Source organism: Rhododendron vialii, chromosome 9a (assembly GCF_030253575.1).
Source record: "Rhododendron vialii isolate Sample 1 chromosome 9a, ASM3025357v1".
Lineage (NCBI taxonomy): Eukaryota > Viridiplantae > Streptophyta > Magnoliopsida > Ericales > Ericaceae > Rhododendron > Rhododendron vialii.
Genome location: NC_080565.1, coordinates 27,786,684 through 27,812,514, shown reverse-complemented (window position 1 = coordinate 27,812,514; position 25,831 = coordinate 27,786,684). Strand labels below are relative to the sequence as shown.

Here is a 25,831-nt window from a genome sequence, read left to right as displayed (position 1 = left end):
AACCAACATTTCTATCACATAAACTTAATTATTTATCACATCATTACTCTAACTCAATACCATTTAACTTGATAAGGCAGTTAACAGAAAACTTTTCAACAAGGCACTAATTTCATTGATCTAAAAGTTCACCCAAATTTATATTCTAGGAGCCTACCATGTCAGTTCTACACTATTTGTTCCGTAGGAAAAATATAGTACGTACATACACACAACATTCAAATTTCTACATTATCCCACTATAGACAAATATACTTAGGGAGATAGGATTTAACTACCTCTCTTCCCGAAGAATAAGCGGTGGTTTGAAGAAAAGAAACGGAGCGAAACGGTGGTGACTCGGTTGCGGCGACTCAGGACCCAAATGGCTGATTTTTTTTGGAGTTGGTTTCTATACAGTTTTCGAGCTGGAATGGAGTAGTGGTGATTGGGTTATTTTGGACTGAAATTGGATGGTCCAAGTTGCAGAAATTTTAAAAAGAGATGGTGGATTTTGTAGATGGTAGGAGGTGTTGGAAAAAAGAAAGTAGTGTTCACTTCTTTAGTCTCTCTTTCTCTCTGCCGAGAATATGAAATGGGGGAGGGAGTTAATTTAAAAGTGTCATTAACTTAGGTAAAGATCTCTTGGATAATAGGTGGTAAGTTTTATGGGTTTTGTTTAGATGTTAAAGGAAAGCATTAGGAAGTGGTGTTGGATTCTTAGTGGCTAGGGAAAAGCTATGGCTTAAATTGGCTAAGCATGGAAAAGTAATTTGATGGGTGATGGAAAACAGAGGAGGTGATGTTTGGTTTAGTTGGTTGAAGATGGTTTGGTTAGAGTAAATGGATGGGGTGAATGGTAAGCAAAAGACCATGTACAATAAGAAGGTGAGGCTGGGGATTAGTGTTAGGTTAGGAAAAGTACTCTAGTGCGACCAAAGTACACACACAAGGAAAATTATTCGTCTGAACTCGTGCGCACACGAATGATTACGAAATAAAATTTCATATGACAGAATAGATAATTTTTTTTCGAACAAAATAATTATTTTTGTTTTGATAATAATTATTATTTATTTAAAAAAAATACCGGGTCTTTAGAATAATAATATCATATATGTCGCAAGATTGAAAACACGCAAAGCTTATAATCATCTCATGAGCCTCTAAGTATTTTATTATTACAATTTAATTTAATTCATGCGCAAAATTTCAGTTTTCGAAAAAAATATATCAAAATATTTTCTCTATCGAACAATCTCCCACTAGATATGACATATCACAAGTATGAAACAAATTTATTATAATGCATAACACAATTTATGCATTAAAAAGTATTTTTCATGCTATCAAAATGAATAATTTAAACATTGAACAATGCCAAAAATTATCCAAATATGCCACATACAACATGTAAAATTGTCCAAAATATTAAACATGTTGTTTTCAATATTTTGTACATTTCCAGTTGCTCACATGCAATTATTGCAAATTTTCAGGATTTATTCTAATTCTCCAAGAATTAATAACAAGTAGAAAATGACAAATAATATCAACATGTACTGAAAAAATAAACAACCTACACCAATGAATACGTACTGAATCCAAGAGGTTGAATCCAAAAATTTATAATTTTTCAGATTTTTATTCTAATTTTCCCAAATTATCAACGGATAAAAAATACAGAATAAAAAATAAAGCATACTAAAAAATTAACCCAACCACTCCTATAAATTGTTTATTCAGGAGGTTAAATCTGAAAATTTATAATTTTTCAGAATTTTATTCTAATTTTCCTGAATAAACAACGAACAAAAAATACAGAATAAAAAACCAAGCTCATTGAAATATTACACCTCATACACCAAACAATGGTAAATAGTAGCAGAATATGCCACAAATTTTTTTGTTCCCAATGGAGGAGGCACGCATCCCCACTCTCTCATAAATCGAGTCAAAAATTTCATTTTTCTTGTATTTAAAATTCTGAAAAATAATTTCATTTCAGAAAAATAAAATAAATACGAAGAAACGTAGGAAATTCAATTTCGAGTTCAGCAATACTCTTGGTTTTTCCATATGACACCGTTATAGTATGGGGTGAATCTCACTCTCTCTCGGTTGAAAGTGAGAATGTGCATAATCTGCACTTTATCTTCTCCAAAACATACCCAAACTAGAAATTGTCACAACTTTTGATCCGTAACTCCAAATTAAGCTTATGGTATACTGTTGCAAAGCTAGAAACAAGAGCTACACAGTGACGTAAGTCCCGCATGCTGAATCAAAATAGAGAAAAAGCTTTGCCCAGTCAAAGTTTGGGGAAAAACAATTAGGGTTTGATTTTTCTCACAAACGGTTTATCCAATCAACACGAAAATTTTCAGATATGATATACATGTTATGGACTACGTTATGTAAAAATTTGAAGCAATTTCAAGAACTTTTGAAAATTTACGTTTTTTGGATCTATATCCGGCATACAGGAAAATCAGTCAATACGTATGCCTAAAACATGATACATATGGCTATTTAAGTACTAAAGAGCACGTAAACATCTAACTAAGGCTCTGATACCAATGTTAGAAAAAAATATAATCATAGTGCGGAAGCGGGTGGTTTGGGTTACTTTGCAAACTTTAACCGAACTAGATCTTGGTGTGGATGGATTACGAACTCTCGATCATGTACCAAATCAGCTATAAATTCCTGCGATGGAGTGATACTAAGGATCGAGTATCACCCTCTATTCCATGGTACAAAAGCTCGGATTGCTCTTTAACGGTAGAGAGAGAACTATCTAAGAGATAAAGAGTTTCCTAGAACTCTATATCTTTTGTATACCTCAGGTGTATATTATTGTGTCTTTTATTATTGTGTATGTTCTTTATGAACATCCTGCAGGAAATAAATAGAAAGAGAGTGCATCCTAGATGCTTTAGATGTAACGCCCCTGAATTTTGGTCAATAAAAATTTTGTTAAATATTTGAATTTTATTTAAATTACTTATTTTCTCTTGAGTGACTATATGATTTCTTATTAATTTTCGTCGTAGTTAGATTTCGGTCTCGACTAGAAACCCTACTTGACCAATTTAGTTAGTTTCTAACCGACTACTGGGAGGAACCGAGCAACCAACTTACCTAGTTACTAGATGAACCTTTTGGACCTTTGAAACTTTTGAACCTTTTGCCTTTACCTATTGGTCCATAATGGTTAGGGTAATTTGTGTCCATTGGTTAATAATCTTTTCATTATTATATTTGTTTAAAGTACATGTAGTCTTTTCAAAAACTTATTTAAGTATAAAAGTACTTGTACTTCTATTATCCTTTGGTTATTAACCGCAAGGGAAACTATTATCCATTGGGTAATAACCGTTAGAGAAGTTAGTGACCCTTGGGTAATAGAGTCTTTTGACCAATAAAGTACCGATGTGACTAGGGAACCTTCCAATAAAGTTGATTTGACTTGTACTTTATTATTATTTAAATAGAAAGAATCCTAGCCTTTTTATTTAATTGGGGTACTTGGTACCACACCTAATTTAATATAGGGCTTTTGTCACATGCTTTAAAAGGACAACCTTGATTATTTTACTATAAAAGTTTCCTAGTAGCTATTGTCCATTGGACGATAAATGTTAGGGGATTTGTTATTCATTGGGTAAAAGAGTTATTTTTTCAACTAGTACATGGGCTTATTAATCTAGTCATTTTTCCAAATTACCCAAGTGATGAAGTACCAATATTTTATTTTGAAAGTACTTATTAGCCTTAGTAGCCTTTAAGGCCTAAGATTCTCCTAAGTACCCTTTTATTATTTTATATTGGGATTTTGTACCCAATTGGATTAATTTATTGGGGAGTTAATCTTCCTAGAGTACATTAGTACACTAGTTTATTAGTTTACTCCAACATGTGCTTATTTATTTGTTTAATAGGAAAACTTAGCCTTTAAATTTCCTTGACTCAAGTACAAAGGTACCTTTCGTTTATTATTTTCTTGTATTTTGTAAATATATATATATATATATATATATATATATATATATATTTATATATATATATATATGTATGTAGTGTACTAGGAGAGAGAGAGAGGGAGAGATATATATATATATATATATGTATGTAGTGTACTAGGAGAGAGAGAGAGGGAGAGAGAGAGAGAGAGGAGAGAAAGGCCGAGAGAGGGAGAGAGTAGAGAGGGCCGAGAGAGAGAGAGAGAGAGGGGAGAGAGAGAGAGAGTGATGTGTTGTGTAGTTGTACAAGCTACCTTATTAGGCCTAAGTCTATTTTGCCTAATGCCAACCCATTCTAGTCTCTTCCTAGCTAAGGAACTAACCCTCCATTAACCTCCATTGTATTTCTATATTTGTTTTAGACAAAATCTTGTACCATTGTCTCCAAATCTTCCAACGAATCTTCCATAATCCCATCCAAGGACAATCTTAGCCATGCAAGCCTAGGGTTAGGCTTTGATCTTTCAAAGATTGATTGCCATGTGTCAAAATTTGAAGAATGAGAGAGGAGGGGGGGGGGGGGGGGGGCGGCCATGAAGAGAGGGGAGAGAGCCAAGGTTTTTTCTATAAATAGGACCTCATTCCAAGCATTTGAACTCACACCTTCAAGCTTTGCTCTTCCTTCTCTCTAGAAATTCTTGTTCTTTCTTTTGTTCTTCCTTTGTTCTTGAGTGTTCTTGAGTTCTTCAAGAAACTCAACCTAAGCTGCCACTAAACCGCCACTCGACCACCCTTCGATCCATAAAGTAGAGTAGTATTAGTCAAGAAGAAGTTTCGAGAAAAACCATTCTCTTTTGAAGCTCCCGAAGGCATACCGTAGGAAGTTATTCCGTCCGACCACCGACGTACTTTCCGTAGCCGACTAACCTTTCGTAGCCGACTACCGCCAAGAAGTAAGGTAGAATCCCATATACACTATCTCTAAGTATATGTAGAACCCCTTGCCCCTAACTCTACGTATAGAACCGTATGATAGAAAGTAGATTATCCTTAACGGATTCGAAAGATAGAACTTATCGTTTGTTTATAAGTATTTGTATTTTGATCTTTAAGATGATTAATGCATATATGAGTTGCTTGTATTAATTGTGGTGTGATAAAGCATAAGTGATTTCACTCCAAAGACGTCCGTACATGTGGCGTTGTGCTTTGAATAAAGCATAAGTGATACACTCCAAGGGCGTCCGTACATGTGGCGTTATGCTATAAGTGGTGATTGAGCGTGATAAGTAATATAGAATTGGATGATCTTGTAGTTCATGCTTATTGTTGTCCTACCGCGGAGTCTTTGCATGTAACGAGACACGAGAATCGAGAAAGTAGAAATATGACACCTAGGGTGTGAGTAATGAAAGGAAATATTTCTCGAGGAAGAAAATATTTTGAAACAACATAATGACAGATTTCGGGTGGCATTATGTGAGTTGTGTGTGTGCGTGTGTAAAAGACGTGTTTTGAAAAGGTTTTGAATTTTCGAAAACCGCAATGTGGCCGGACGTGGTAGCCCATTGTGTGGTGTGTGTTGAAAAACCCAATGAGAACCCGGAGCGGCGGAATCATTGTGGGGATACTCGGGAACCCGGAGCGGCGGAACCGAGGTTTTTAGATTTCGAAAACCCCAATTGGGAACCCGGAGCGGCGGAACCGAGGGTTTTAAATTGTGGGCGTTCCCATGGGAACGCGGAGCGGCGGAACCATGGTGAGGTATAGCTTGGTTATCCGCGGTACGGAGCCAATGCAAATGTTTTTGTGTGCCAATGGGAACCCGGGACGGCGGAACCATTGTGAGGATACTCGGGAGACCGGAACGGCGGAACCGAGGTTGGGTGTGTAGCTTGGTTATCCGCGGTACGGAGCCAATGCAAATGATTTTGAAAGGTTGGGTGTGTTTAAACAAAGTGGTTTTTGAAAGGTTGATTTGTAAATGAAAATGTTGACACAGTCTACGATGAGTCGCGTAGGAGAAACAAAGAAAATCTTGGACACCAACGATAATTTATTAACGAATGTGGATGTGTCATTGTTAGCTGTGTATATACGTATCATGTGGAAATCGATGTTTGTATTTCCTGTTGTTTGTAAGTTATGGGTTAGCGGGTATGGGATTACTCTGCTGAGCTTTGTAGCTCACGGTGTTGCCTTTTTGGTGACCCTGACATATTATATCGGTGGTGACGCTGGTATAATGTGTCAGATTTTGTAGATAATCAGGGTAAGCAGATCACCGTGGAGGCTTTTGAAGCTGAGGAGCTGGTAAGAATGGAGGAGCAGAAGGAGCTGTAGTTAGGAACCCTAGAAACCCCCTCCATTTGTGTAAATATTAAACTCTTGTGGGAGTTTTGTTGTAATAAAAGCCAGACTCTATTTTGAAGTTTTCAATGAAATTGTCTTTTTAACGTACCCAAAATTCGGGGCGTTACATTAGAAGTCTTCTAATCTTAAGAGATTAGAATTACTTCAACTTCTCCTATGTTATCTCTAAGATAAGATAAGACTCTCTAATATTTGGGTCACCAGGTCATGCCCACATGGGTGACCCGATTTGATCCCCGACCGGCCCTAAATTTCTACAGTTTTGATGAGGGATTACTAGTGATCCCTCAGTACTGTTAAACCCACCAGACTTCTTTTTTTTTATCAATAACAAATTTAAATCCAAAAAATCTAGCAGCACTTTTTTTTGGTAACTGAGAAATAACCCTGCAGCCAAGTCGCTATTGGATCCAACTGTATAATCCAAACCTTGGGGGAGATTAGTACAGTAACCCACCGCCATGGCCCCCACTTAAATCATGATTTGTCTACAGTGAGAATTGAACCTTGCTATGTTACAAGCGCAGGTTCGTCCTTACTATGTTGATAATCCATGGGTGGGTAATCTAGCGGCACTTACATGGAATAAACATAATAGTCGGTAAAAACTAAATCTATTGAAAAGTAGGAAACGAGCAAAATCACAAAAGTGCATACAAGCTAAAAGATGCATTACTGCAAAAGCAGACCGGCGCGATGCAACATAGGGTCCATCCAAGAATCAGTAGATGAGCAACTCAGAGCTCAAACCATTAGATTGGTCCTTTAAATGGCTAATGTTGGCATTCACGGCGTAAGGGACGGATCCCTCACAGCCGCAAAGGGATGCTCCGGTGCGAGTTTCTGCTAGCACTTCGAAACTCCAGACGCGATAGTTGACCAGACAACCCACAACATGCCAAACCTCCTTGCAAGCACAAGCTGGGATCTGGAAAACCAGTTCGAACTGACCAAACAAACCCTACGGTTATTACCCACCACCCGCCGAATCTGGGGGGAGACCCAAACTGGAAATCCACCGGATCTTAAGGAAATCCAGACCGATAACACAACTAGACTAGCCGGGAGATCTAGATAAACTGGTAAAAAACAGAAGAAAACAAAGAGAAAACCCCTTTACCCACCTACCTCTGTTACCCCACCCACCAGACATGGCTAAGGGTTTTTACCAATAATTTTTTTTATAGCTCGATCTGGGCCAACTTACACTCATCTTGACTAATTCTAAGTGTCCCATTTCACTACCCACTTATGAAAAGCCTAATTAAAATTGGAGCAAAGCTCAGTATGGACTATCCCAAGTTGATAGCATCGCAAGATTTTAACCTTGAGATTTTATAAAAGAGCAAACTCAGAAGTGTTAGGCCATGCCACCAGCCCAACCCCTTTGGATTTTACTAGAATTATCCCTTGATTACGGCATGGTTTGGCTTAAAAAGTCACATGGATTATTATTTTTTATTTTTATTAAAAGTATTTTCACTTAAAAAGTCACTTGGTCTGTCTTAAATTTTTTGTGAATTATTGATTCGTCTCGACGACAAAAAAAAAAATGATCGAAATTTAAAATTTTGTGAATAAAGACAAAAATAATTTAAAGTTTTGGATGCTTAGCTTATTTTCATATTTATTCACACGATTTTAAAATTTGGTTAATAATTTCTAACGTTTTTTATTCTTATCGCCAAGACAAACCAATAATTTCCAAAATTTTATATAAAACTGGGAAATGCAAGTGTTTTTTTTGTATAAAGACAAAAAATTAAGCTAAGTCGCTTAAATGAGATCAAGTTCGGGCAAACACCTTTTGTAATCAAATACAAGGACAAATGTATCGTAAGATTACTAAAATACCCTTTATGCAAAATTAATGAAAGTTCACTAATAACTGAAAGTTAGTGAAAGTTTTAGGATAATCCTAAACCTCAGGGTACGCTACGAAAGTGCCTAAAATCCTAAGATCCAATTCATTTAAGGGTTTTGAATTCTAATCATTATCCTATTTATTTCAAATTATTACTCTCATTTTTTTTCTGTATCTTTCTTCAATCATTACTCTATTTCTCTCTACACTCATTACCTACAAATTCAAATCCAAATCCAAATTTAAAATCCCAAAACAAACAGTGTCTAAGTTACCCTATAAAAGTGCCTAAACTACTGAAACTCTATAAGAGAAAAATGCACATTAAAATCTTATGAAAATATGCCTAAACACTAAGGTATTCTACGATCGTAAGGTAGGGTACTACCCTATGGTAGATTTGTCCGTGAAAACATGTTTTGGCCTTATGGCTCAATAACTTTAAAAAGTTGAAAAACTTCCATTGAAAACTATTGTTTAACGTCATTTTCCTAAATGGACACTATTTTACCATACGTATAGCTAATTTTCCCTTTTTATTTTATACTTATTGCTTTCTTTCCATTTGAAGGGTTAGCGGGGAAGGCATGTGGTGGCCTAAAAATACCCGTTGATTTCAATTTGATTGGATGGGGTTGATCCTCACCACATACCGGACAAAACTGGATATTTGCACACTGGATGAGAACCCAACTCCAATATTTTAACTTTTTAAGACTCTGTTCCAAAAATCTTTTTAAATAATAAGAAGTTTAGTTTACATTTTTAAATTAAAACATAATGTAAATGAAAAATAATTTTTAAATTTTTTTTGTATTGTATAAAAGACTCGAGATCTTTCAAACAAGATCGATTTTAATAAATTTATAATTTATAATTTAAAATTATCTTTTTAAAAAATAGAATGAAATTTTTTTTTTTGTTTTGAAACGGAGTACCCCAGAAAAAATCTAACGTAATTTGTTCGCCCCACATTAATTGGAGTCTTAAACGAAATTTACAGCGCAAATCGGGTGCAAAAGATTTGTGGATCTTATAACACCATAGAATCTTTATTGCCGAGATTTAAAGCACAGTCCAAGGAAGCAAGACTTCTCCGTTGATGAGTTAGGGTTAGGGTTTCTGCGCAATTTGGAGAGGGTATGTCGACAATGGCGAAAGAGCAGGAATTCCAGTTGTACAACAGCATGACGAAGCAGAAGGAGATCTTCGTGCCGAAAGAGCCTGGTAAGGTTGGGATGTACGTTTGCGGCGTGACGGCTTACGACCTCAGCCATATCGGTCACGCTCGCGCCTATGTAGCCTTCGACATCCTCTTCAGGTTCACCTCACACTGTTAAAGCTCCTTCTTTTCATCCATCTTGGAAATCCTGTTTGAAAATAAGTTCTTCGGACAAATACCTGTAATTTTTGTGTTATTTCCTGCAGTAGTGCTATATGCTATTCGTTAATTGTTTTGGGCCTTCTAACCTTATGCGTCCCCATTTTGTTTACATTGGCAGTGTTTTGTAGATGGGATTATGCCAGATGCTATTCCCGTAGCATTTAGCATTTCCTGATTAGCATTGTAGACCTACTTTATTCGTTAGTTACAGTATTACCCTTCAATTGCATTGTCTAAGATTTCGAATATAAGTCGTGGGATTTGCTTGTCACATGACTTAGTATAATGGCTGCCCTCACCATATTACCTCGATTTTCGGCTTCATTGCTTCAGGGGAAATTAACTTCTTTAGTTTTCGACACAAGCTGCCTTCTTCTCTTTTGAGTTATATGAGATCTTATGTCCAAAGTACAAGGATAGTGCTTAGAATCAACACCTCTAAAGTGAGAATTTCAATTATATAGAAAATAAATTAATGGTAAAAGCCCACAGGGTTGTCAATGAGGTTTAAAAAGTGTGTTGGTGTGTGCTAGAAGTCGCCGAGAAGTGTATTTGAGTATGTGAAAATGTTTTATGTTGTGTAAAATGTATTTTATGAATCTCCTTGTTTTTGGCATTTGTTAAACCTTATTGACATTTTAGTAGGCGGGTCAATTTTACGATCGTTTGCAAATACTCCGTATGATATTTGGAAGTTCGCAGTGCGCATATGCATTTCTCCTTTTGCAACATAAATAGAAGATTCGGCCATCAGCTGCATAGCCAATCACGTGTTTTCATCTTGCATGTTAAACTGTAATCTCAAGTATTTTGAGTCAATTTGGTATTTTGCAGGTACTTGAAGCACTTAGGTTACGAAGTGAATTATGTACGGAATTTCACAGATGTTGATGACAAGGTGAGAATTCATACATATTTTGTTATGCCGCATTCTATGCCTTCATGTTTCAGGCAATGGTTTAGTGATTTAATAGGTTTATAACTTATGATTGGAAATTGGATTATTTCATCATCTTTTTTTTTTTTTCCCTGATGCTAGACCTTGGTCTTTTCTTCATATTTGTTTATTTCCAAAATAGGCGGGAGCGAATGCCCCAAGTGAAATTTTTTATGCCCACCAATAGTGGTAGAAATTTCAACAAAGTGGGGTCTATAGTTTCTGTGCGAAGAAGAAAATAATAAAAAAGTTACCAGAGTCCCAAACCCCTTCTCACAGCGCAGTAGTAATCTGCAATTGGAAGATAGCTATTCCAGTGATGCTAGGTCTTCCTGGGAAAGCTTGCAAAAGCAGTGGTGAGCGTGTCAGTTGTCACCTTGCCCGATGACCCATACGTCGACGAACAAGCTGAAGTCAAAGGTTTTCTCCATGACCCAAAGCTTTTGCTTTGCATTTTTTAATAGAACAACTTCCCTTCTTAGACTTGAAAGGAGACAAATAGCTAGACCAGAGATACTGACCATATATGCTATTGTTTCATTTACCTTCCCGAGTTGCAACTTGCCTTTGGAATCGTCCTTATTTCTTTTAATGGAGGTGTAGTCTGTCACTCAGTAACAGGATCAAAGCTAGACAGATAGTGACCGTTTAGACTATTGTTTTGGATACCTTCCTGAGTCTTGACTTATCTATGCCTTTGGGATTAACCTTATTACTTTTAATGAAGGTGAAGTCTGTCACTTGGTAGCATGATCATTGCTGGACAGATTGTTACTGTTTATACGTTTGTTTCAGATACCTTCTTTAGTTGCGACTCATCTATGCCTTTGGCTTTGGGATCGTCCTTATTTCTTGTTATCTAGGTGTAGTCTGTCACTTAGCAACAGGATCCTCCTATCTAGGTTGTGAATTCACCTCAAACCTCGCTCCGGCGCCAAACAGACCCAAAAGAAACAAAAGAAAAACCTACCAAGTAAGAGAAAATGTGAAGTAACGATACGATTGTAAAAAATATTTACTCAAGTTAGCTCAAGTACTTCGTATAAACACCACTTTCTCATTTTTGTAGTTGACACAAACTATGGATTGACATCTGTACTAGGACTAGAGAATAATGTGTTAGGAGAACTTATATTTTTCTGTACTCTCTCTTAAGATGATCCCAACCTTCGATTCTTCTACATACTCATGCTCCCCCGCACCCGCTCTTTGTGCAACTAAGGTCTGTCATATGCTCATTAAGAGGAGGCCATTTTGTTAGTGTGTTGTCAACTCATCCCTCTGCTGACATGGCATGGATTCCTCACCTCCAAGGCCTATATCCCAATGAACAGGGACACCCAGTCATTTCTCCCCAATTAATCTCTTTCATCACCGAGTGTTTCTGAACACATGATATTGTGTTCCACTTGTCATTGTACCCAGACTCTATTAGTTTGTTGCTTATGAATTTTTTGGTTCAAATACCAGTTTTCAGTTACTACCAATTTATTGGAAAGGGTAACTGCTATTCTATCTCTTCCGCTTCAACTCTTAATGAACTGAAGTGGGAGATGATTTAACAAGATACGCATGAATGCAGCATTGTGTGTGAGGCAGTTTAAAATATTTCAGTTGATTCAGGGGGGGATGTACCAGCTGAAAGTCAGTGACTGCAAGTGAACCCTCTCAGATACAGGGTATTTTGACTCCTTCAACCACTGACACCTATTCTGCCCCCTCGACTTGTCTCCTGAACCCTATTGATCATTTGGGTGAAAGAATTAAAGGTGGCTGATCTTTTGGGGCATAATCAGGTGAGGTTAGTCTCCTTAGAAAATTTATGTTTGGCCTTGAAACACCACCTTACCTAATGCAGCATAGGAAAAATATAAAGTTCACATCATATTGTGACTGAAGTACTGGATTTGCCCCTTCTTTTCCTTAGCAATATTTTTAGGCTGTCTGCGACTCTGCGCCTACCATATACCAGAGTGGTCCCTCCTTCTCCATCAACAATTCTATGATGCACAAGGGTGTCTCTCTCTTCGTAATCCAAGGAATCCACATATATTAGCAATTGCAGTAGTTCCAAATTAAGATATTAGTCATGACCTTGAACCCACTGAGTCACTGACCGTGTTTTCTGCCCCAGCCTCCGAGTTGATTCATGTCTCTTCTGCTTTTCTACGCATTTGATAAATACAACTTTCAGTAGGAAGTAGGAATGTGTCTGGATATTTTCATGCATGTTCTAAAATTTATAAAAGTCTTGACTTTGTTGTTGTGATCAATTTTAACCCACGTTAGCTTTGAAACAGTTAGAAAATAGTTTAAAAGGTGAAAATACTCAGCCTGATTTGATTTTCAGTGATGTTGAATTGCTGCATCTTTTTAGTTCTTTTGACGACAGCCATTTAGATACATTTTCATCTGCTTGAAGTTTTATCCCTATGCTTTTAATGTATAACATTACGTAGTGATTGTTTACGTCTTAATTTTGGCAGATAATTCGTAGAGCAAACGAGCTTGAGGAGGATCCATTAGCTTTGAGTAGCCGCTATTGCGAAGAATTTCTCATTGACATGGTTGATCTTCAGTGCCTTCCTCCTACGTATCAGCCGCGTGTTTCTGACCACATGGAACAAATCAAGGGTATGATAGCTCAGGTGGTTCTCTTCCCATCATGGTATTTTTAATTTTCAGATCTCTCTCTCTCTCTCTCTCTCTCTCTCTCTCTCTCTCAGGCACATGCACGTGCACTGTGCTAGCGTGGTCGACAAAAACTAGTGAGTGAGAGCCTTCTTGCCTGAGTATGTGAAGTCTGAAGACAGGACTGCAATAATAGACTGCTTAGCAAAATTGCCTTTGTAGCGACCTATTGCAATAGCACTAAATTACTCCACTTTTAATTTGAGTATTTCATATGCTTAAGAACATGTCTTTTTTGGTGAGGTTAATTTCTTTTGTCGACATGCTTAAGAATATGTCTACAAAAGAAGTTAAACAATTATGCGTGTTCTTATCGTGTATTACATTTTATACATTCTCAATAATCAACAAAGGTAGATCAACGAAGCGATGCCGTTTCTTAGACCAGTTTGGGAGGCTGGACTTAAATAAAATGGAGAAGCGCCTTACTGGATATAGCTGGAAGTCGACGCTCATTAGTGCATTAGTTCAATTAGGGGCAAATCTTGAAAGCAACGCAAGTCTGCATTTGTTTTACTTTTTGCTGGGAGGGACTCTTTTGAGGGAACATGGTCTTGTCACTACATGAAATTTTACCTTCTTCGAGTGCTGCATCTGGGAAATGTTGGGCTTCCTGGAGAATTTGAACTCACTGGATCTAGTTCCCTATCGAGTTACATTTTGGGTTTTGGGAGATGACATTTTGAGTTGCATACCTGAAATTGCTTCTTGTGATAGAGTTCTATGATCTTCTTGATGGCTTTTGGTTGAAGATAGAAGAAGCGAAGCAGATATCTTAAATGTATGATGCTAATTAACGTCTAGTAAAGGCATACATCGCTTCTCTTGTCTACTTTGAATGGTATCCTGAATAGTCTTCTTTCCTTCTTGTAGATTATCAGTAATGGTTGTGCCTACGAAATGGAAGGGGATGTGTATTTTTCTGTCGAAAAGTTTCCAAGTTATGGTCAGTTATCTGGACGAAAGCTAGAGGACAATAGAGCTGGTGAACGGGTTGCTGTTGATACAAGAAAGCGAAATCCTGCAGACTTTGCTCTGTGGAAGGTAAGCTACCTTCATTTCTGCCCTATCTTAGATTAATAATTTTGACCCTAGTGATTTTTCTAGTTTTTTTCTCATGTTAGGCTGCAAAGCCTGGTGAACCAAGTTGGGGCAGCCCTTGGGGTCCTGGAAGACCAGGGTGGCATATAGAATGCAGTGCTATGAGTGCTCATTATCTGACTTATTCTTTTGATATTCATGGTGGCGGAATGGATTTGATCTTCCCGCATCATGAGAATGAGCTTGCCCAAAGCTGTGCTGCATGCCCAGATTGCCATGTGAAATATTGGGTGCATAATGGGTTTGTCACTGCAAATGATGAGAAAATGTCGAAATCCCTTGGGAATTTTTTCACCATTCGTGAGGTAAAATGCACATTCGTAATACATTTGGTACCTATCTAGACGTATATGGTTGCAATGTGTACAGCGTATTTTGCGTATTCTAACACATTCCTCTTTCTTAGGTTACTAAACTGTACCACCCGCTGGCCTTGAGGCATTTCTTGATGAGCACACACTATAGGTCTCCTGTCAACTACTCAATTCAACAGATAGAAATTGCATCCGAAGCTGTTTACTACATATATCAGGTAGGAAATTGCAAGTGTTTTTAACATAGATGAGGATGCAAAATTGCTTTTGGTTTACCCAAGAGAGAAAAGAGCCAGTTTTGTAATATCAGAATTTATGGTTCGTTGCGCAAGTGGTGTGAATGGATATCTTAATTATTATGATGAAGCTAACAAAATTACAACCAGATTCATGAAACGTTCTGAAGCAATAAGTAGCATTACGTGATTCTGGCATCTCATATTAAGTGATGTTTCTCTTGTTTAAAAAATTATTTGGAGTAAAAAAAGTTTTTTGTTTAACATCTCATGAAGACCCATTGTTGCTTTGCATAGCCATACTTCCAAGATTTCCTCTAGGGGGTGTTTTAGTGACAAGTTCCATAAGAACGGGATGATGCTAAATGGTCAAATACATGGACACAAACTCCTATGTTCCTCTCATGACGGTATTTCAATGACAACAATAACTACATCATCATCACAATAATAATAGTACTAGAACCAGTATTATTTCTTATAGCAATGATTAAAATCTTATGCATCTATAGAAGTATAATATGTTCTAATTAATAAATTGTTGATAGATGCAGTAGCATTCTATAATTTATTTTGGTCGTATTTGTGTTAAGTTACCATGACTTCATACATTCTGCTCCTTCATATTCTGTGTTGGAAACAATTATGGTAGTGTGCTTTGATTGATAGACTCTGCAAGATTGTGAGGATGCTCTATTACCATTCCAACAAGGAAGCCAAGAGGGAACTGAAAATGGAAAAATAGCTCGCATTACCCCGGCTGCCAAAGACTGCATCAGTAAACTACGCGATGATTTTGAGACAAAATTGTCTGATGATTTGCACACACCTTACATACTGAACGCTGCTCTCCAAGAAGCTTTGAGATTCACGAACAGTTCTATGAACTTGCTCAAGGTACTTGCTTGTGGTTTTTCTGGGGGTCTTTGTCTGCTTCTGTCTCTATCTCTGCTATTTGTGTGAGCTGGCATGTGCCATTTTCCCAGCGTGCTTGCTTGTTTTTGTTCCTGAATTATCTTCTTTGATATTTACCAGAAGAAGCAACCAAAACAGCAACAATTATCATTGGTTCAGTCCCTTACGGAACTAGGGAAAGAAGTTAAGAAAGTGTTGAGCACCCTTGGATTGCTTGCTGGGTCAACTTATTCTGAGGTACTGCGACAATTGTTCAGATGTTTTTGGGGTAATATTGGTTTCCAATTTCTTGCTGATTATGAAATTCATAACTAGATTTGTTTGCTTTCTTTGTCAGGTTCTGCAGCAGTTGAAAGACAAAGCATTAAAGAGATCTGGGTTAACGGAAGAAGGCGTCTTACATCTGATTGAAGAAAGAGCAATGGCAAGGAATAACAAAGATTTTAACAGGGGCGATGAGATTAGGAGTGAACTAGCTGCTAAGGGCATTGCTTTAATGGATGTGGGAAAGGAAACAATTTGGAGGCCATGTGTACCACCAGAGCAGCCATCTCTGCCTGTTCAAAAAGAGCAGCCCTCTGTGCCAGATAAACAAGAAGAGCAGGTAGTGCCTGTTTCTACTTGATGCTGTGGAACTCTATTTTGGATAAAATTTTTTGATCCATAATGTTAATTAGGTCAGCTGAGGAACTACGAATTTATGGAAGATGTCACATGTACTATCGTTGATGTTGTAAAATTTGGATTTTCACCTTATACCACAACCCTTGTTGGGTGGTTTTCAAAGGAATGCAACAACTGTACAATATGGCTTTGTCTTGATCAAGGGTTTTGGGCCATGAAGAAGCAGGAAATGCTATTTATATATGGTAACTGTTATCATACTGGCTTATTTACAGAGTGATTGGGTGATGGTTATGATGCAGTAGGATCTAGGGTCCTTTATGTCATTTCACGTCCTTAGTGTTGTTAGGGTATTGAGTTTATAAATAGGTGAGTTGTTCTTTCATTTGGCAACTTTTTGATTATTGAGAATATTGAATATATTGATTGAGACATAGTTTCTCTCTCTACCTTTTGGGGTTTATCCCCTTGGATGGGATTTATCCCTTTCATATTTTGATTGCATCATTTGGTATGAGTGCTTCTATCCCCACCGTTCATCTTGCCGGAAACCTAAGATGGCGCTGGAAATCTCGCCAAAGCCCCCAATCCACTTGTCTTCTACAGATCTGCTCAACCCAAGCCTTTAAACCTTGATTTCGACCCTCAAAACTCACTAATCGACCATTTTGGAGCTTATACCTGCTGTTTTCAAACATCAAAACCCATTTCGGAGGATTTACAGTGATTTCGAGCCTCGCTACAGTGATTGAGTCAGATCCGTGGGTTTTCAAGCTTGAACAACTCGCATTGAACTTGTTTTGGGTTGTAAACACAGATTCGAGCCCTGTACAGTCATTTTCGAACACTCAAAACCCATTTTGGAGCTGTACAATTGATTTTCTGTACTTTTCGAAGTCCAAACAACCTCGAAACCCACAGATCCATGCTCGGTTTAGTTTTTTGAGCTTGACCCAGCCTTATTTGAGCTCGGAAAAGGCAGAAACCAGTTCGAAACAGGCCGATTGAGGCTTGTACAGCCTCAGTTTGACTCGTACAGCCTTCGATTGTCCTCGAATTAGAGGTAAAGGCTTCCAAACTGCTCTTTTGGCACTTGAATCTGCATTTTAGGTTCGATTTCAACTGGGTTGTCTTGTTTTTGGCTATTGTCTGCAATTTCTTGCGATTTGGGTGTCGTTTGTGTTGATTACTTGCTATTGGTGGTGGTGTGGAGTCTTGAGTTGACTGGGCTTTCATTATTTGGGGTTGAATGGTTGATTGCTTGTTTTGGAGTTGATTGTGGTATTGTAATGGCTTATTGGGCTAGTGTAAAAAGAGGTGTTAGAGGTACAAGATTTGAGGTGAACAATGGTGATGGCTTTGAGTAAGAAAATGCAAGTCAAAATCGGGAAGAGATTCAAGAGTTGAGGGAAGAAGTAGCTACCTTGGTTGAAAAGGTGCGACATTTGCAACTTCCGACCAAAGGTTTGGATTCATTTAAGTACAACCATTGTGTTGGTGCTCCGCATTGGTATAGAGCATGTTCAAACAACTTTGACTATAAACTCCCTAAATTTGATGGAAGCTTCACTCCTAAGGAGGTTGTTGATTGGTTGAATACTCTTGAGAGAGAGTATTTGAATGCCATGTTATCTCGGATGAAATGAAAGTAAAGTTCGTTTCTAAACACCTTCGAGGAAGAGCTTCTGATTGGTGGGAACAATTACAAGATAGCCGGAAAAGAAAAGGCAAGGGAAAGATTAGAGAGTGGGAAAAGATGAAAACGTTCAAGGAACGGTTCTTATCTTTCCCTTCCTTTGCCAATGTTAGTTCTTTGACTAATGTTGTTGGGTATAGGACTTGTGGGAAGTCTTTTGGGGTTGGAGTACAAAGCACAGTTGACATAGGTGCTGTCCCAATACAAAATCAGCCTTTATTTGACACTTCGAAGGCTAGAAGTTCTTCTATAAATGAGAAACTTGAATGCTTCAAGTGTGAGAAATCTAGTTTCAAGTTAGAGGTGGGTGAAAATGCTTATGAGAATCAAAGTGATGCCCTTTTTGTAGAGGAGAAGATGAACTTTAATCCGGATGTGTTTGATGATGAGATGAAACATGATTATTTCAACGATGCTCCCATCTTTGATGAATATCTTAATGACGATTTTGAGGGTGTTCTTGAAGATGATTGTGTCTTTGAGATTGAAGATGAGTTTGAAGATTTGCCTCTCTTGTTGAATCTCCAAATGAAGACTTTGCAGGTGAATTTGAAGATGTGCCCGTCTTTGATGAGTTTGGTGTTATAATGAAGAGGGAATGCTTATTGATATGCTCAAGGAAAGTTTCCTTAGGCCCAGACAAGGTGTGGAACTTTTGGCAGAAGGTTATGGAGAAGAGGGAAGTTGTGATCTTGAGATTGAAGATTGCTCTCAAAACTTTACTTTCAAATTGCCTTTGGTAAAAGACACTCAACATGAAGAGTATGGAAATGATTTGGAAGCTCCACTATTTGATGAAGAGTTGGTTGAACGACATGTTTAGGATTGCCTCTCTCGAGTTGCCCCAATTGCAAGATCTTCAAGTTTGTGGTACATTGATTCCCAAGCCACCACTTCTTTCCACGCTGACCCATCGGACTTCAACAGAAGAAGTGGAAGCACTCATGGGACAGTTTGAAGACCCCTTGGGCATGGTGTTCACTCAAGCAAGTCTTGGGTATAAGGTGGTGCACGTTCTTAAATCTTTGAATGTGATTGGTCTAAGTATATTTTGGGAGTATGTGTTTAGAGATATTTTGATGGTATTTTGTTGTACTGAAGACGTGCTAAATGGATTGCTTATTCACACCTAAGTCTGGCCACGGTGGATGTATACAAGAAGAAGCTCATATTGAAGATTGGTTGTGAATGAGGGTGATGCATTGATCAAGTAATGCAGCCACATGTCTAAGTCGGAGCTGCATGATAATCACTTCTATATTTTCCTTATTTATTCTATGTTTGGATTGGTGTTTGAATTTTTTTTTGAAAAATAGTAGGGGTAATAAGTGGAGAGAGAGAGAGAGAGAGAGAAATATTGGAAGTATGGGGAATCTAGAGGGAATTTTTTGAAAAATTCTTTTTGAATTATGAAGAGAACAAGGCATTCGTGTCTTGTGTTTTGTTGTCCAACTTGAGGACAAGTTATTTTCTTTAGAGGGGGTGTATGATGCAGTAGGATCTAGGGTCCTTTATGTCATTTTGCATCCTTAGTGTTGTTAGGGTATTGAGTCTATAAATTGGTGAGTTGTTCTTTCATTTGGCAGCTTTTTGATTATTAAAAATATTGAATATATTGATTGAGACATAGTTTCTCTTTTTATTCTTTAGGGTTTATCCCCTTAAATGAGATTTTGCTCATTCCTTTGAATCTTGGATCCCCTTTCATATTTTGATTGCATCAAGTTATGTGAGTGAGTTGCCCCAAAACTTGAGACATGTTATGGACGCTTGCATTGGTTCTCTTTTTGTTGGATTTGCAGAGTTGAATTTGGACACACGCTAAAGCATTCTTTTTCATTTCTCGGTTCAAACACTCATATGCATTAACATACCCATATTAAGTGATTTGCACACTGTTTTAGTAGCATCAGAAGTGCACTTCATACCCCATCTTTAAGAACTGCTCTATGTGGTATTTGCTGATGATTGATCACAACGTGCTCAATTGGCACTAGTATAGAATGACTGATATACTGGTGGAGTGGTGGTAGGTCTATCATCAATCACCATTCAAAAGCTCACAAGTTGACTTCAGGATTGAAAATGGTACAAGTGATTTCAATCTGAGCAATGCTAGAATCACACCCACTTATAGACCCATTTACGCACCGGTACTCACAAGTGTGTGGGCTGCACACACTGGATATGTGCAGCGTACGTAGGGCTCACACACTTGTGAGCGTGGGTGTGTAAGTGGGTGTAGTTCTAGCATTTTTGTTCAGCATGCTTAATCTCCCTTTCCCGACCTAAGTAGAAATAGTCATGAACTAGTTTTCTAGGATTTGGCTGTGGAATCAATCTCTGTGGGTGTACTTGGGCCCATTTCTTACTATAGAAACCATTGTAGATCTGCAAATATTTGCTTGTGTGGATTCTCCTCTTGAGGGATGCCAGAGCAAAATTGCGTGGTTCAAAATGATAAGAATAAAAGGGGACTGAAATTGGTTAAGATGGAATTATTTACTTGTGGGTTACCAACCAGAATATGGCTTCTCTGTAGGGTTAGGGCAAAAGAGTGCAGTCCGTGTGGTCTTGATTGTCCAAAAGTATTTTTAACTATTCATATTTGTTGAAAGACTCTTCCCGGGAAGAATCTTTTGCCGAGATGGATGGCTAAGATGCACCGGCAAAGAAGCCGGTTCCTTTTCCCAAATGTACTTGTTGGATTTCTTTCGCGCTATTTCTTTACCAATTGTTTTCCACATGGTGAATTCTAGATCCTGACATAGCACAAGGAGAAGCACAACCTTTAGAGATTCAAATGCAGCCCTATTGTTACACCACTATGGTGTACGTAAATGCCTCCTAAAGTTGCATAACCAATGAGTTGAGACGGTGCTTAATAAGAAGAAAACTAATTGAAGCTTGATTACAAACGAAAAAAAAGATCTGAGCGACTGTTCAAGACTCTGATTGATAGCGGCATCCAGTTGAGTTAGGAACCTGTTATTAGTCCGATAACTATTTTACTATGTTTCTGGGGTGTCCCAGACTTTGTCCCCACTAATTCATGAAGGTGCATAACTCCGGAGGTAAAACTTAAGAAAGGGCGAGTGAAGTATGGAATTTCGCACCATTATTTCCACCATTTGAGATCGGACCTTAGCTTTTATGTATGCATGTTATTTGTTTGTACGTGTGTTTGTTGTTAGAGAGTCATCTGTACAAGTTGTAGGCTCAAGCCAGCAAGGGTAAGGATAGCCCAAGCCCCAATAGTTGGTCTGATTGGTTGGAGGGTTTGCTCAGCAGTCACCACACAATTGACTAGTGTTCGATTCTTGGTGTCAAGCCACAAGAAAGAAATTTCTTATGAATCTTCTAGTCCCGGCGTAGATGACTTGCCTTGACCGGACTTGGTCCCGGTGTAGATGACTTGCCTTTGACCGGACTTGGAAGGGGATTAGTTGAAATGTGCGTAAACTGACCCGTTGGATTGCTCACCACATAATTGACTAGAGTTTGATTCTTGGTATCAAGCCTGCAAGAAAGAAATTTCTTATGAATCTTCTAGTCCCGGCGTGGATGACCTGCCTTTGACCGATGCGGGAAGGGAATAAGTTGATATGCGCGTAAACTGACCCTAACCTGGACGCCCTGACCGTCGGGAAAAAAAAGAAAAGAGGATAGCCCAACTTATTTAGTACTAAATGGTGAAGTTGGTGTCCAATAGGGGTGGCAAACGGGCGGGTTTGGGTCAAATTGGGTAAGTTGTTAGTGGGTTGGGTCTTTAATGGGTCATTGACCCATTTAGACCCATTAACTATGAGTCTAATTACCCATACCCAACCCGACCCATTTATTTTAAAGCAAACCCGACCCGCCCATTAACCCAATTACATATATACTAAAAATTATGATCGAAAAATTAGAAAAGTAAAAAAAAATTATGATCGAAACTCATAAATTTTTTCAAAAAGACGAGAATAAGTAATTTTTTTTGTCTTATTGATTTTTTTTTGTCTTTATTCAAAAAATTATAAGTTTCGATCAAATTTTTTTACTTTTCCGATTCCTCTCATCAAAACAAATTAATAAGTCACAAAAATATGACACAAAACAAAAAAAATGCAAAAAAAATTTGAATAAGGACAAAAAAATAAGTCAATTTTTTAATCCAAACCCTTTGCGGGACTACCATGAGAGAAATTTATTCACGGCGGAGCACAATTTCACGGGTCCATTCGCACAATTAATGGATGAGATGTGTTTTCAATTTTGACTGGTCAAAATAATTGTTACCGGTTACAATTGATTTTTAATTCGGACCATTCAAAATATTTTTGGATGCGTGTGATTTAGGACAAAACAATTGAATAAAAGAGAGAGAAGGCCATGCTCATGGGGGCGGGAGAGAGAGAGAGAGAGAGAGAGAGGGAAAAGAGCCTGGGGGTTTGGGGGGGTGGGTGGGGGGGCAGGGGAGAGAGAGAGAGAGAGGGAAAAGAGACCAATTGATGGGTTTGGGTTTGGAAAAAAGACCACTTAAGGGATGAAATTTGGTGGGTTACTTTCATTGCCCATTGGGTCATTTAAGTTGACCCAATTGATGCCCAATTATGACCCAACTAATAATGGGTTAGCTGGGTTTGAACCCATTCTTACCCAAGTAATAAATGGGTTGGGTTGGGTCTATTTTCTAGTTGATGAGTCTGGGTTTGTTAATGGGTCTGGGTTCAATTTGCCACCCCTAGTGTCCAATGACATTCAAAAAAAAAAAAATGGTGAAGTTGGTGCATTTACTTTGGAACAGATGGAATTAAACAGCATATGTACTTGAAATGCAGCTACAGCTATAGCATATTATTGGGGTCGGTACTAAGTAGTACTACACTGATGTGAACAGAGTGCGACATATAGGAGTACCATGTACTAGGGACTACTAATATGTGGAGAAGACAAAATGTTAGGCGAATACAAAGTTCATATGTCTTGATCAATGGCGGGCTTCTTTGAAGAGCTTTAATTTGGATCATAGAAGTAGAGCAAGTGTTTAGTACCGTGAGGACTTTCTGATTCCTCAAATGTGTAGAGAGAGAGAGAGAGAGAGAGAGAGAGAGAGTCGTCCTTTCCTTGCCCAAGTTCATCCTACCATGATACCAGAGAGAGAGAGAGAGAGAGAGAGAGAGAGAGAGAGAGTCGTCCTTTCCTTGCCCAAGTTCATCCTACCATGATACCATCCCTGTCATGGTCTTGACATATAGTTGTACCACATTGATGCATGTGTAGATATTTCTGTGTGTGTGCAATGTTTGGCGGGAAAATGGGGCACATCTCACTTTATCTCTCATATTAGGTAACCACAAATTGACCTCTCGATGATAGATTGTGACAACTAGGAAGGCAATTGACGGGGGACTCATAAAGAGGACTGCGTAATCAGTAGTGGTGCAGTGTTACAGTCGTAGAATTTGGACAGAAAGCTCTCCTTTGAGTCGAAATGAGAGGTCAGGATTCGCTTAAGCGCATGCGTCTTGGCCGTAGAATTTTCCATAGGATGGGCAATCCTATCAGCTGTCATACGAGAAAAGTGAAGCAATTAATGATGACAAATTCCTAATGTACTACTACATACTTATCAAACTTGATGAATTATTTGTTCGACAAATATGTAATCTCTCCTTTAATTGTTGCATTCAAATACCGAAAAATTCTGTCTCTTTAGATTTGTTGTCTAACCTGGTCGATCAAAAACAGTGCCTAATAAGAGTACAGTTTAGTACTTATCTTAGCCTTTGGAGTGACTAATAGTAGTATCTCAATAGCTTCTTGGTTGATCTGTTGGCCTACGATACTAGCTAGTAACATAGACACACATCAGTCATCAGTTGGTTGTGAAACTATAGGGAATTAGGTTGCTGAAAATCATGCTACTCTACATAGTAGTATAAATTAATGTCCTTTAATTTAATTGCATGGCCAACAATTTTAGTACTTCTGAGAGCCAAAAGGACTAGTCGTATCCACCCTTTAAACTCACTTCCCCCGTACCAAAAAAAGAAAAACTCCATTTCCCCCAATAGATCAATCTATACAAAGTTTTAGCCCAAAAAATAGAAAAAGGTTTTATAGTATTTAGAGGATTCAAGGTAAAATTCCTTGCAATATTTGGGTAAAATCAACAAATCTCCATAATCTTTTCAGTGCTAACCCCCTTCTCTCTAGACTTTCATGCTAACTAGGGTTCCGCCGGGGGCACCCCTCCTTCCCCCCTCTCTCCTTCTCCCTTTTCTCTGTCACAGTGGCTCTTCCTCTTCCCCCTTCCCTCCTCGGTTTTCCTCCTCTTTCTTGATCTCATTTCCATTTCGGCGAGTTCCCACTGGGTTAAACTATACTGGGAGTATCCGGTTTGGGGCCTAACGGTGAAGTGATTTCTTGTTGCGTGGTGGTGATCAAGTTGGCAATGAGGCTCGAGATTTGCTGGGTTGCTCATCTGCTTTCGATCTGCTGTTCTCTTTCCTGTGCCTTCCAGTGGGCTGGATCTTGCCACCGTTGTCAGTTCGTCTGCTTCTGATCACTTCTTCCTCGAGGTTTCTCGTGTAGGTTTTGGTACAGAGATGTGGTCCGGTGGTGGCTGCAGTTGGAGGATCTGTTGGTGGATATGGTGCGGTGCCAGTTTCAGTAGCTGTTAGGTTTTAGGCTTTTATTATAGGTTTGGGCTTGACCCAATCGAAGTGTTTTCTTGGTTGGCATCTTGCCAATCTTGTATTGAATCTCGGATTGACATGTGATTGTTCTTAGCTTTGTTTAGGGATATAATGCCATCAAATCCTTATTCCCTTTAGTCTTTGTAACAATTTCAAAGATTAAAAAAAATTTCTTTTCCTTTAAAAAAACAAAAAACAAATCTCCATATTGGTTTTCAATTACATAACATATAGTATTATACTTTAGTACTTCCCCAGTCCCTTTTAAGTGTCCTCTATGGAAAATGTGCAATTTTGAGATAAAAAAGTACCATGATGCTATTTTTTGTACCAATTTGAAGAACCAATTGCACGTCTGGACGGAAAGAGTATATTGTTAATGTTTGTTTAAAACTGCCTCACCTTATATGGGCATGCAGGTAATTGTTCACTAATGAAACCTATTATTTTGATACAACCATTGAGGAGTTAGCCAAGAAAGTGGGGTTTACATCATCCACTAGTTAGTTATTAATTAATGGAATTAATTTTTTTGGTCAATAATAGTGGGAATTTATACTACTCCGATATATATATTAGGTTGTCACAATGCCATGGTGTTTACATATAACCTATCCCTTTCTTACCGAAAGTTGAAATTCGAAAAACACCAATTTGGTCATTCATGAGCTGTGATTGGACAATATAACCTAATAGAAAAAGCACGTGACTTGTCAAGTGCATACATAATTCATATACGTGTTTTATTTTTTTATTTTTTTTTATTTTTTGTGGGTCAAGCCATATATTTTTTTTGAAAGGAGGGTCAAGCCATATGCATCATGTAATTGGCTGTCAATTTCTTTCCCCACTTGGGTGATGAAAGCCAATTTTGTTGTGGATTGGTCAAAAGTCCTTAGTATTATTTTTCTTAATTCCACATATAATAAGAATTTGATGTGCAAAGCCCATCCTAATGTAAATCATGGGTATAGTAATCTCCTAAAACACATACCTAGCCTTCAACTTTTTCATTTTTATGCTTATTTTTTTATAATAAGGTATTATGTTTTTTTACCCAGAAAGTTGA

At 38.0% G+C, this 25,831-nt stretch overlaps 1 protein-coding gene across 1 annotated transcript; it reads left to right on the top strand.

The window, feature by feature from the left end:
• The first annotated feature begins 9,143 nt into the window (after positions 1–9,143).
• Positions 9,144–16,651, top strand: LOC131300997 (cysteine--tRNA ligase 2, cytoplasmic). The gene is made up of 9 exons (XM_058327087.1): positions 9,144–9,502; positions 10,400–10,463; positions 12,989–13,150; positions 14,067–14,237; positions 14,318–14,599; positions 14,701–14,826; positions 15,514–15,741; positions 15,880–15,996; positions 16,097–16,651. The coding sequence occupies exons 1-9, from the start codon at positions 9,324–9,326 to the stop codon at positions 16,382–16,384; spliced, it is 1,617 nt and encodes a 538-aa protein (XP_058183070.1). The 5' UTR covers positions 9,144–9,323; the 3' UTR covers positions 16,385–16,651.
• Positions 16,652–25,831: the final 9,180 nt, after the last annotated feature.

What these genes read in the sequence shown, in the direction of transcription:
- LOC131300997 (XM_058327087.1), top strand. Translation starts at nt 9,324, where the DNA reads ATGTCGACAATGGCGAAAGAGCAGGAATTCCAGTTGTACAACAGCATG. An exon ending in GCCTTCGACATCCTCTTCAG is followed by an intron (nt 9,503 to 10,399) that starts GTTCACCTCACA and finishes GGTATTTTGCAG; the next exon opens with GTACTTGAAGCACTTAGGTT. An exon ending in CTGGGTCAACTTATTCTGAG is followed by an intron (nt 15,997 to 16,096) that starts GTACTGCGACAA and finishes TTTCTTTGTCAG; the next exon opens with GTTCTGCAGCAGTTGAAAGA.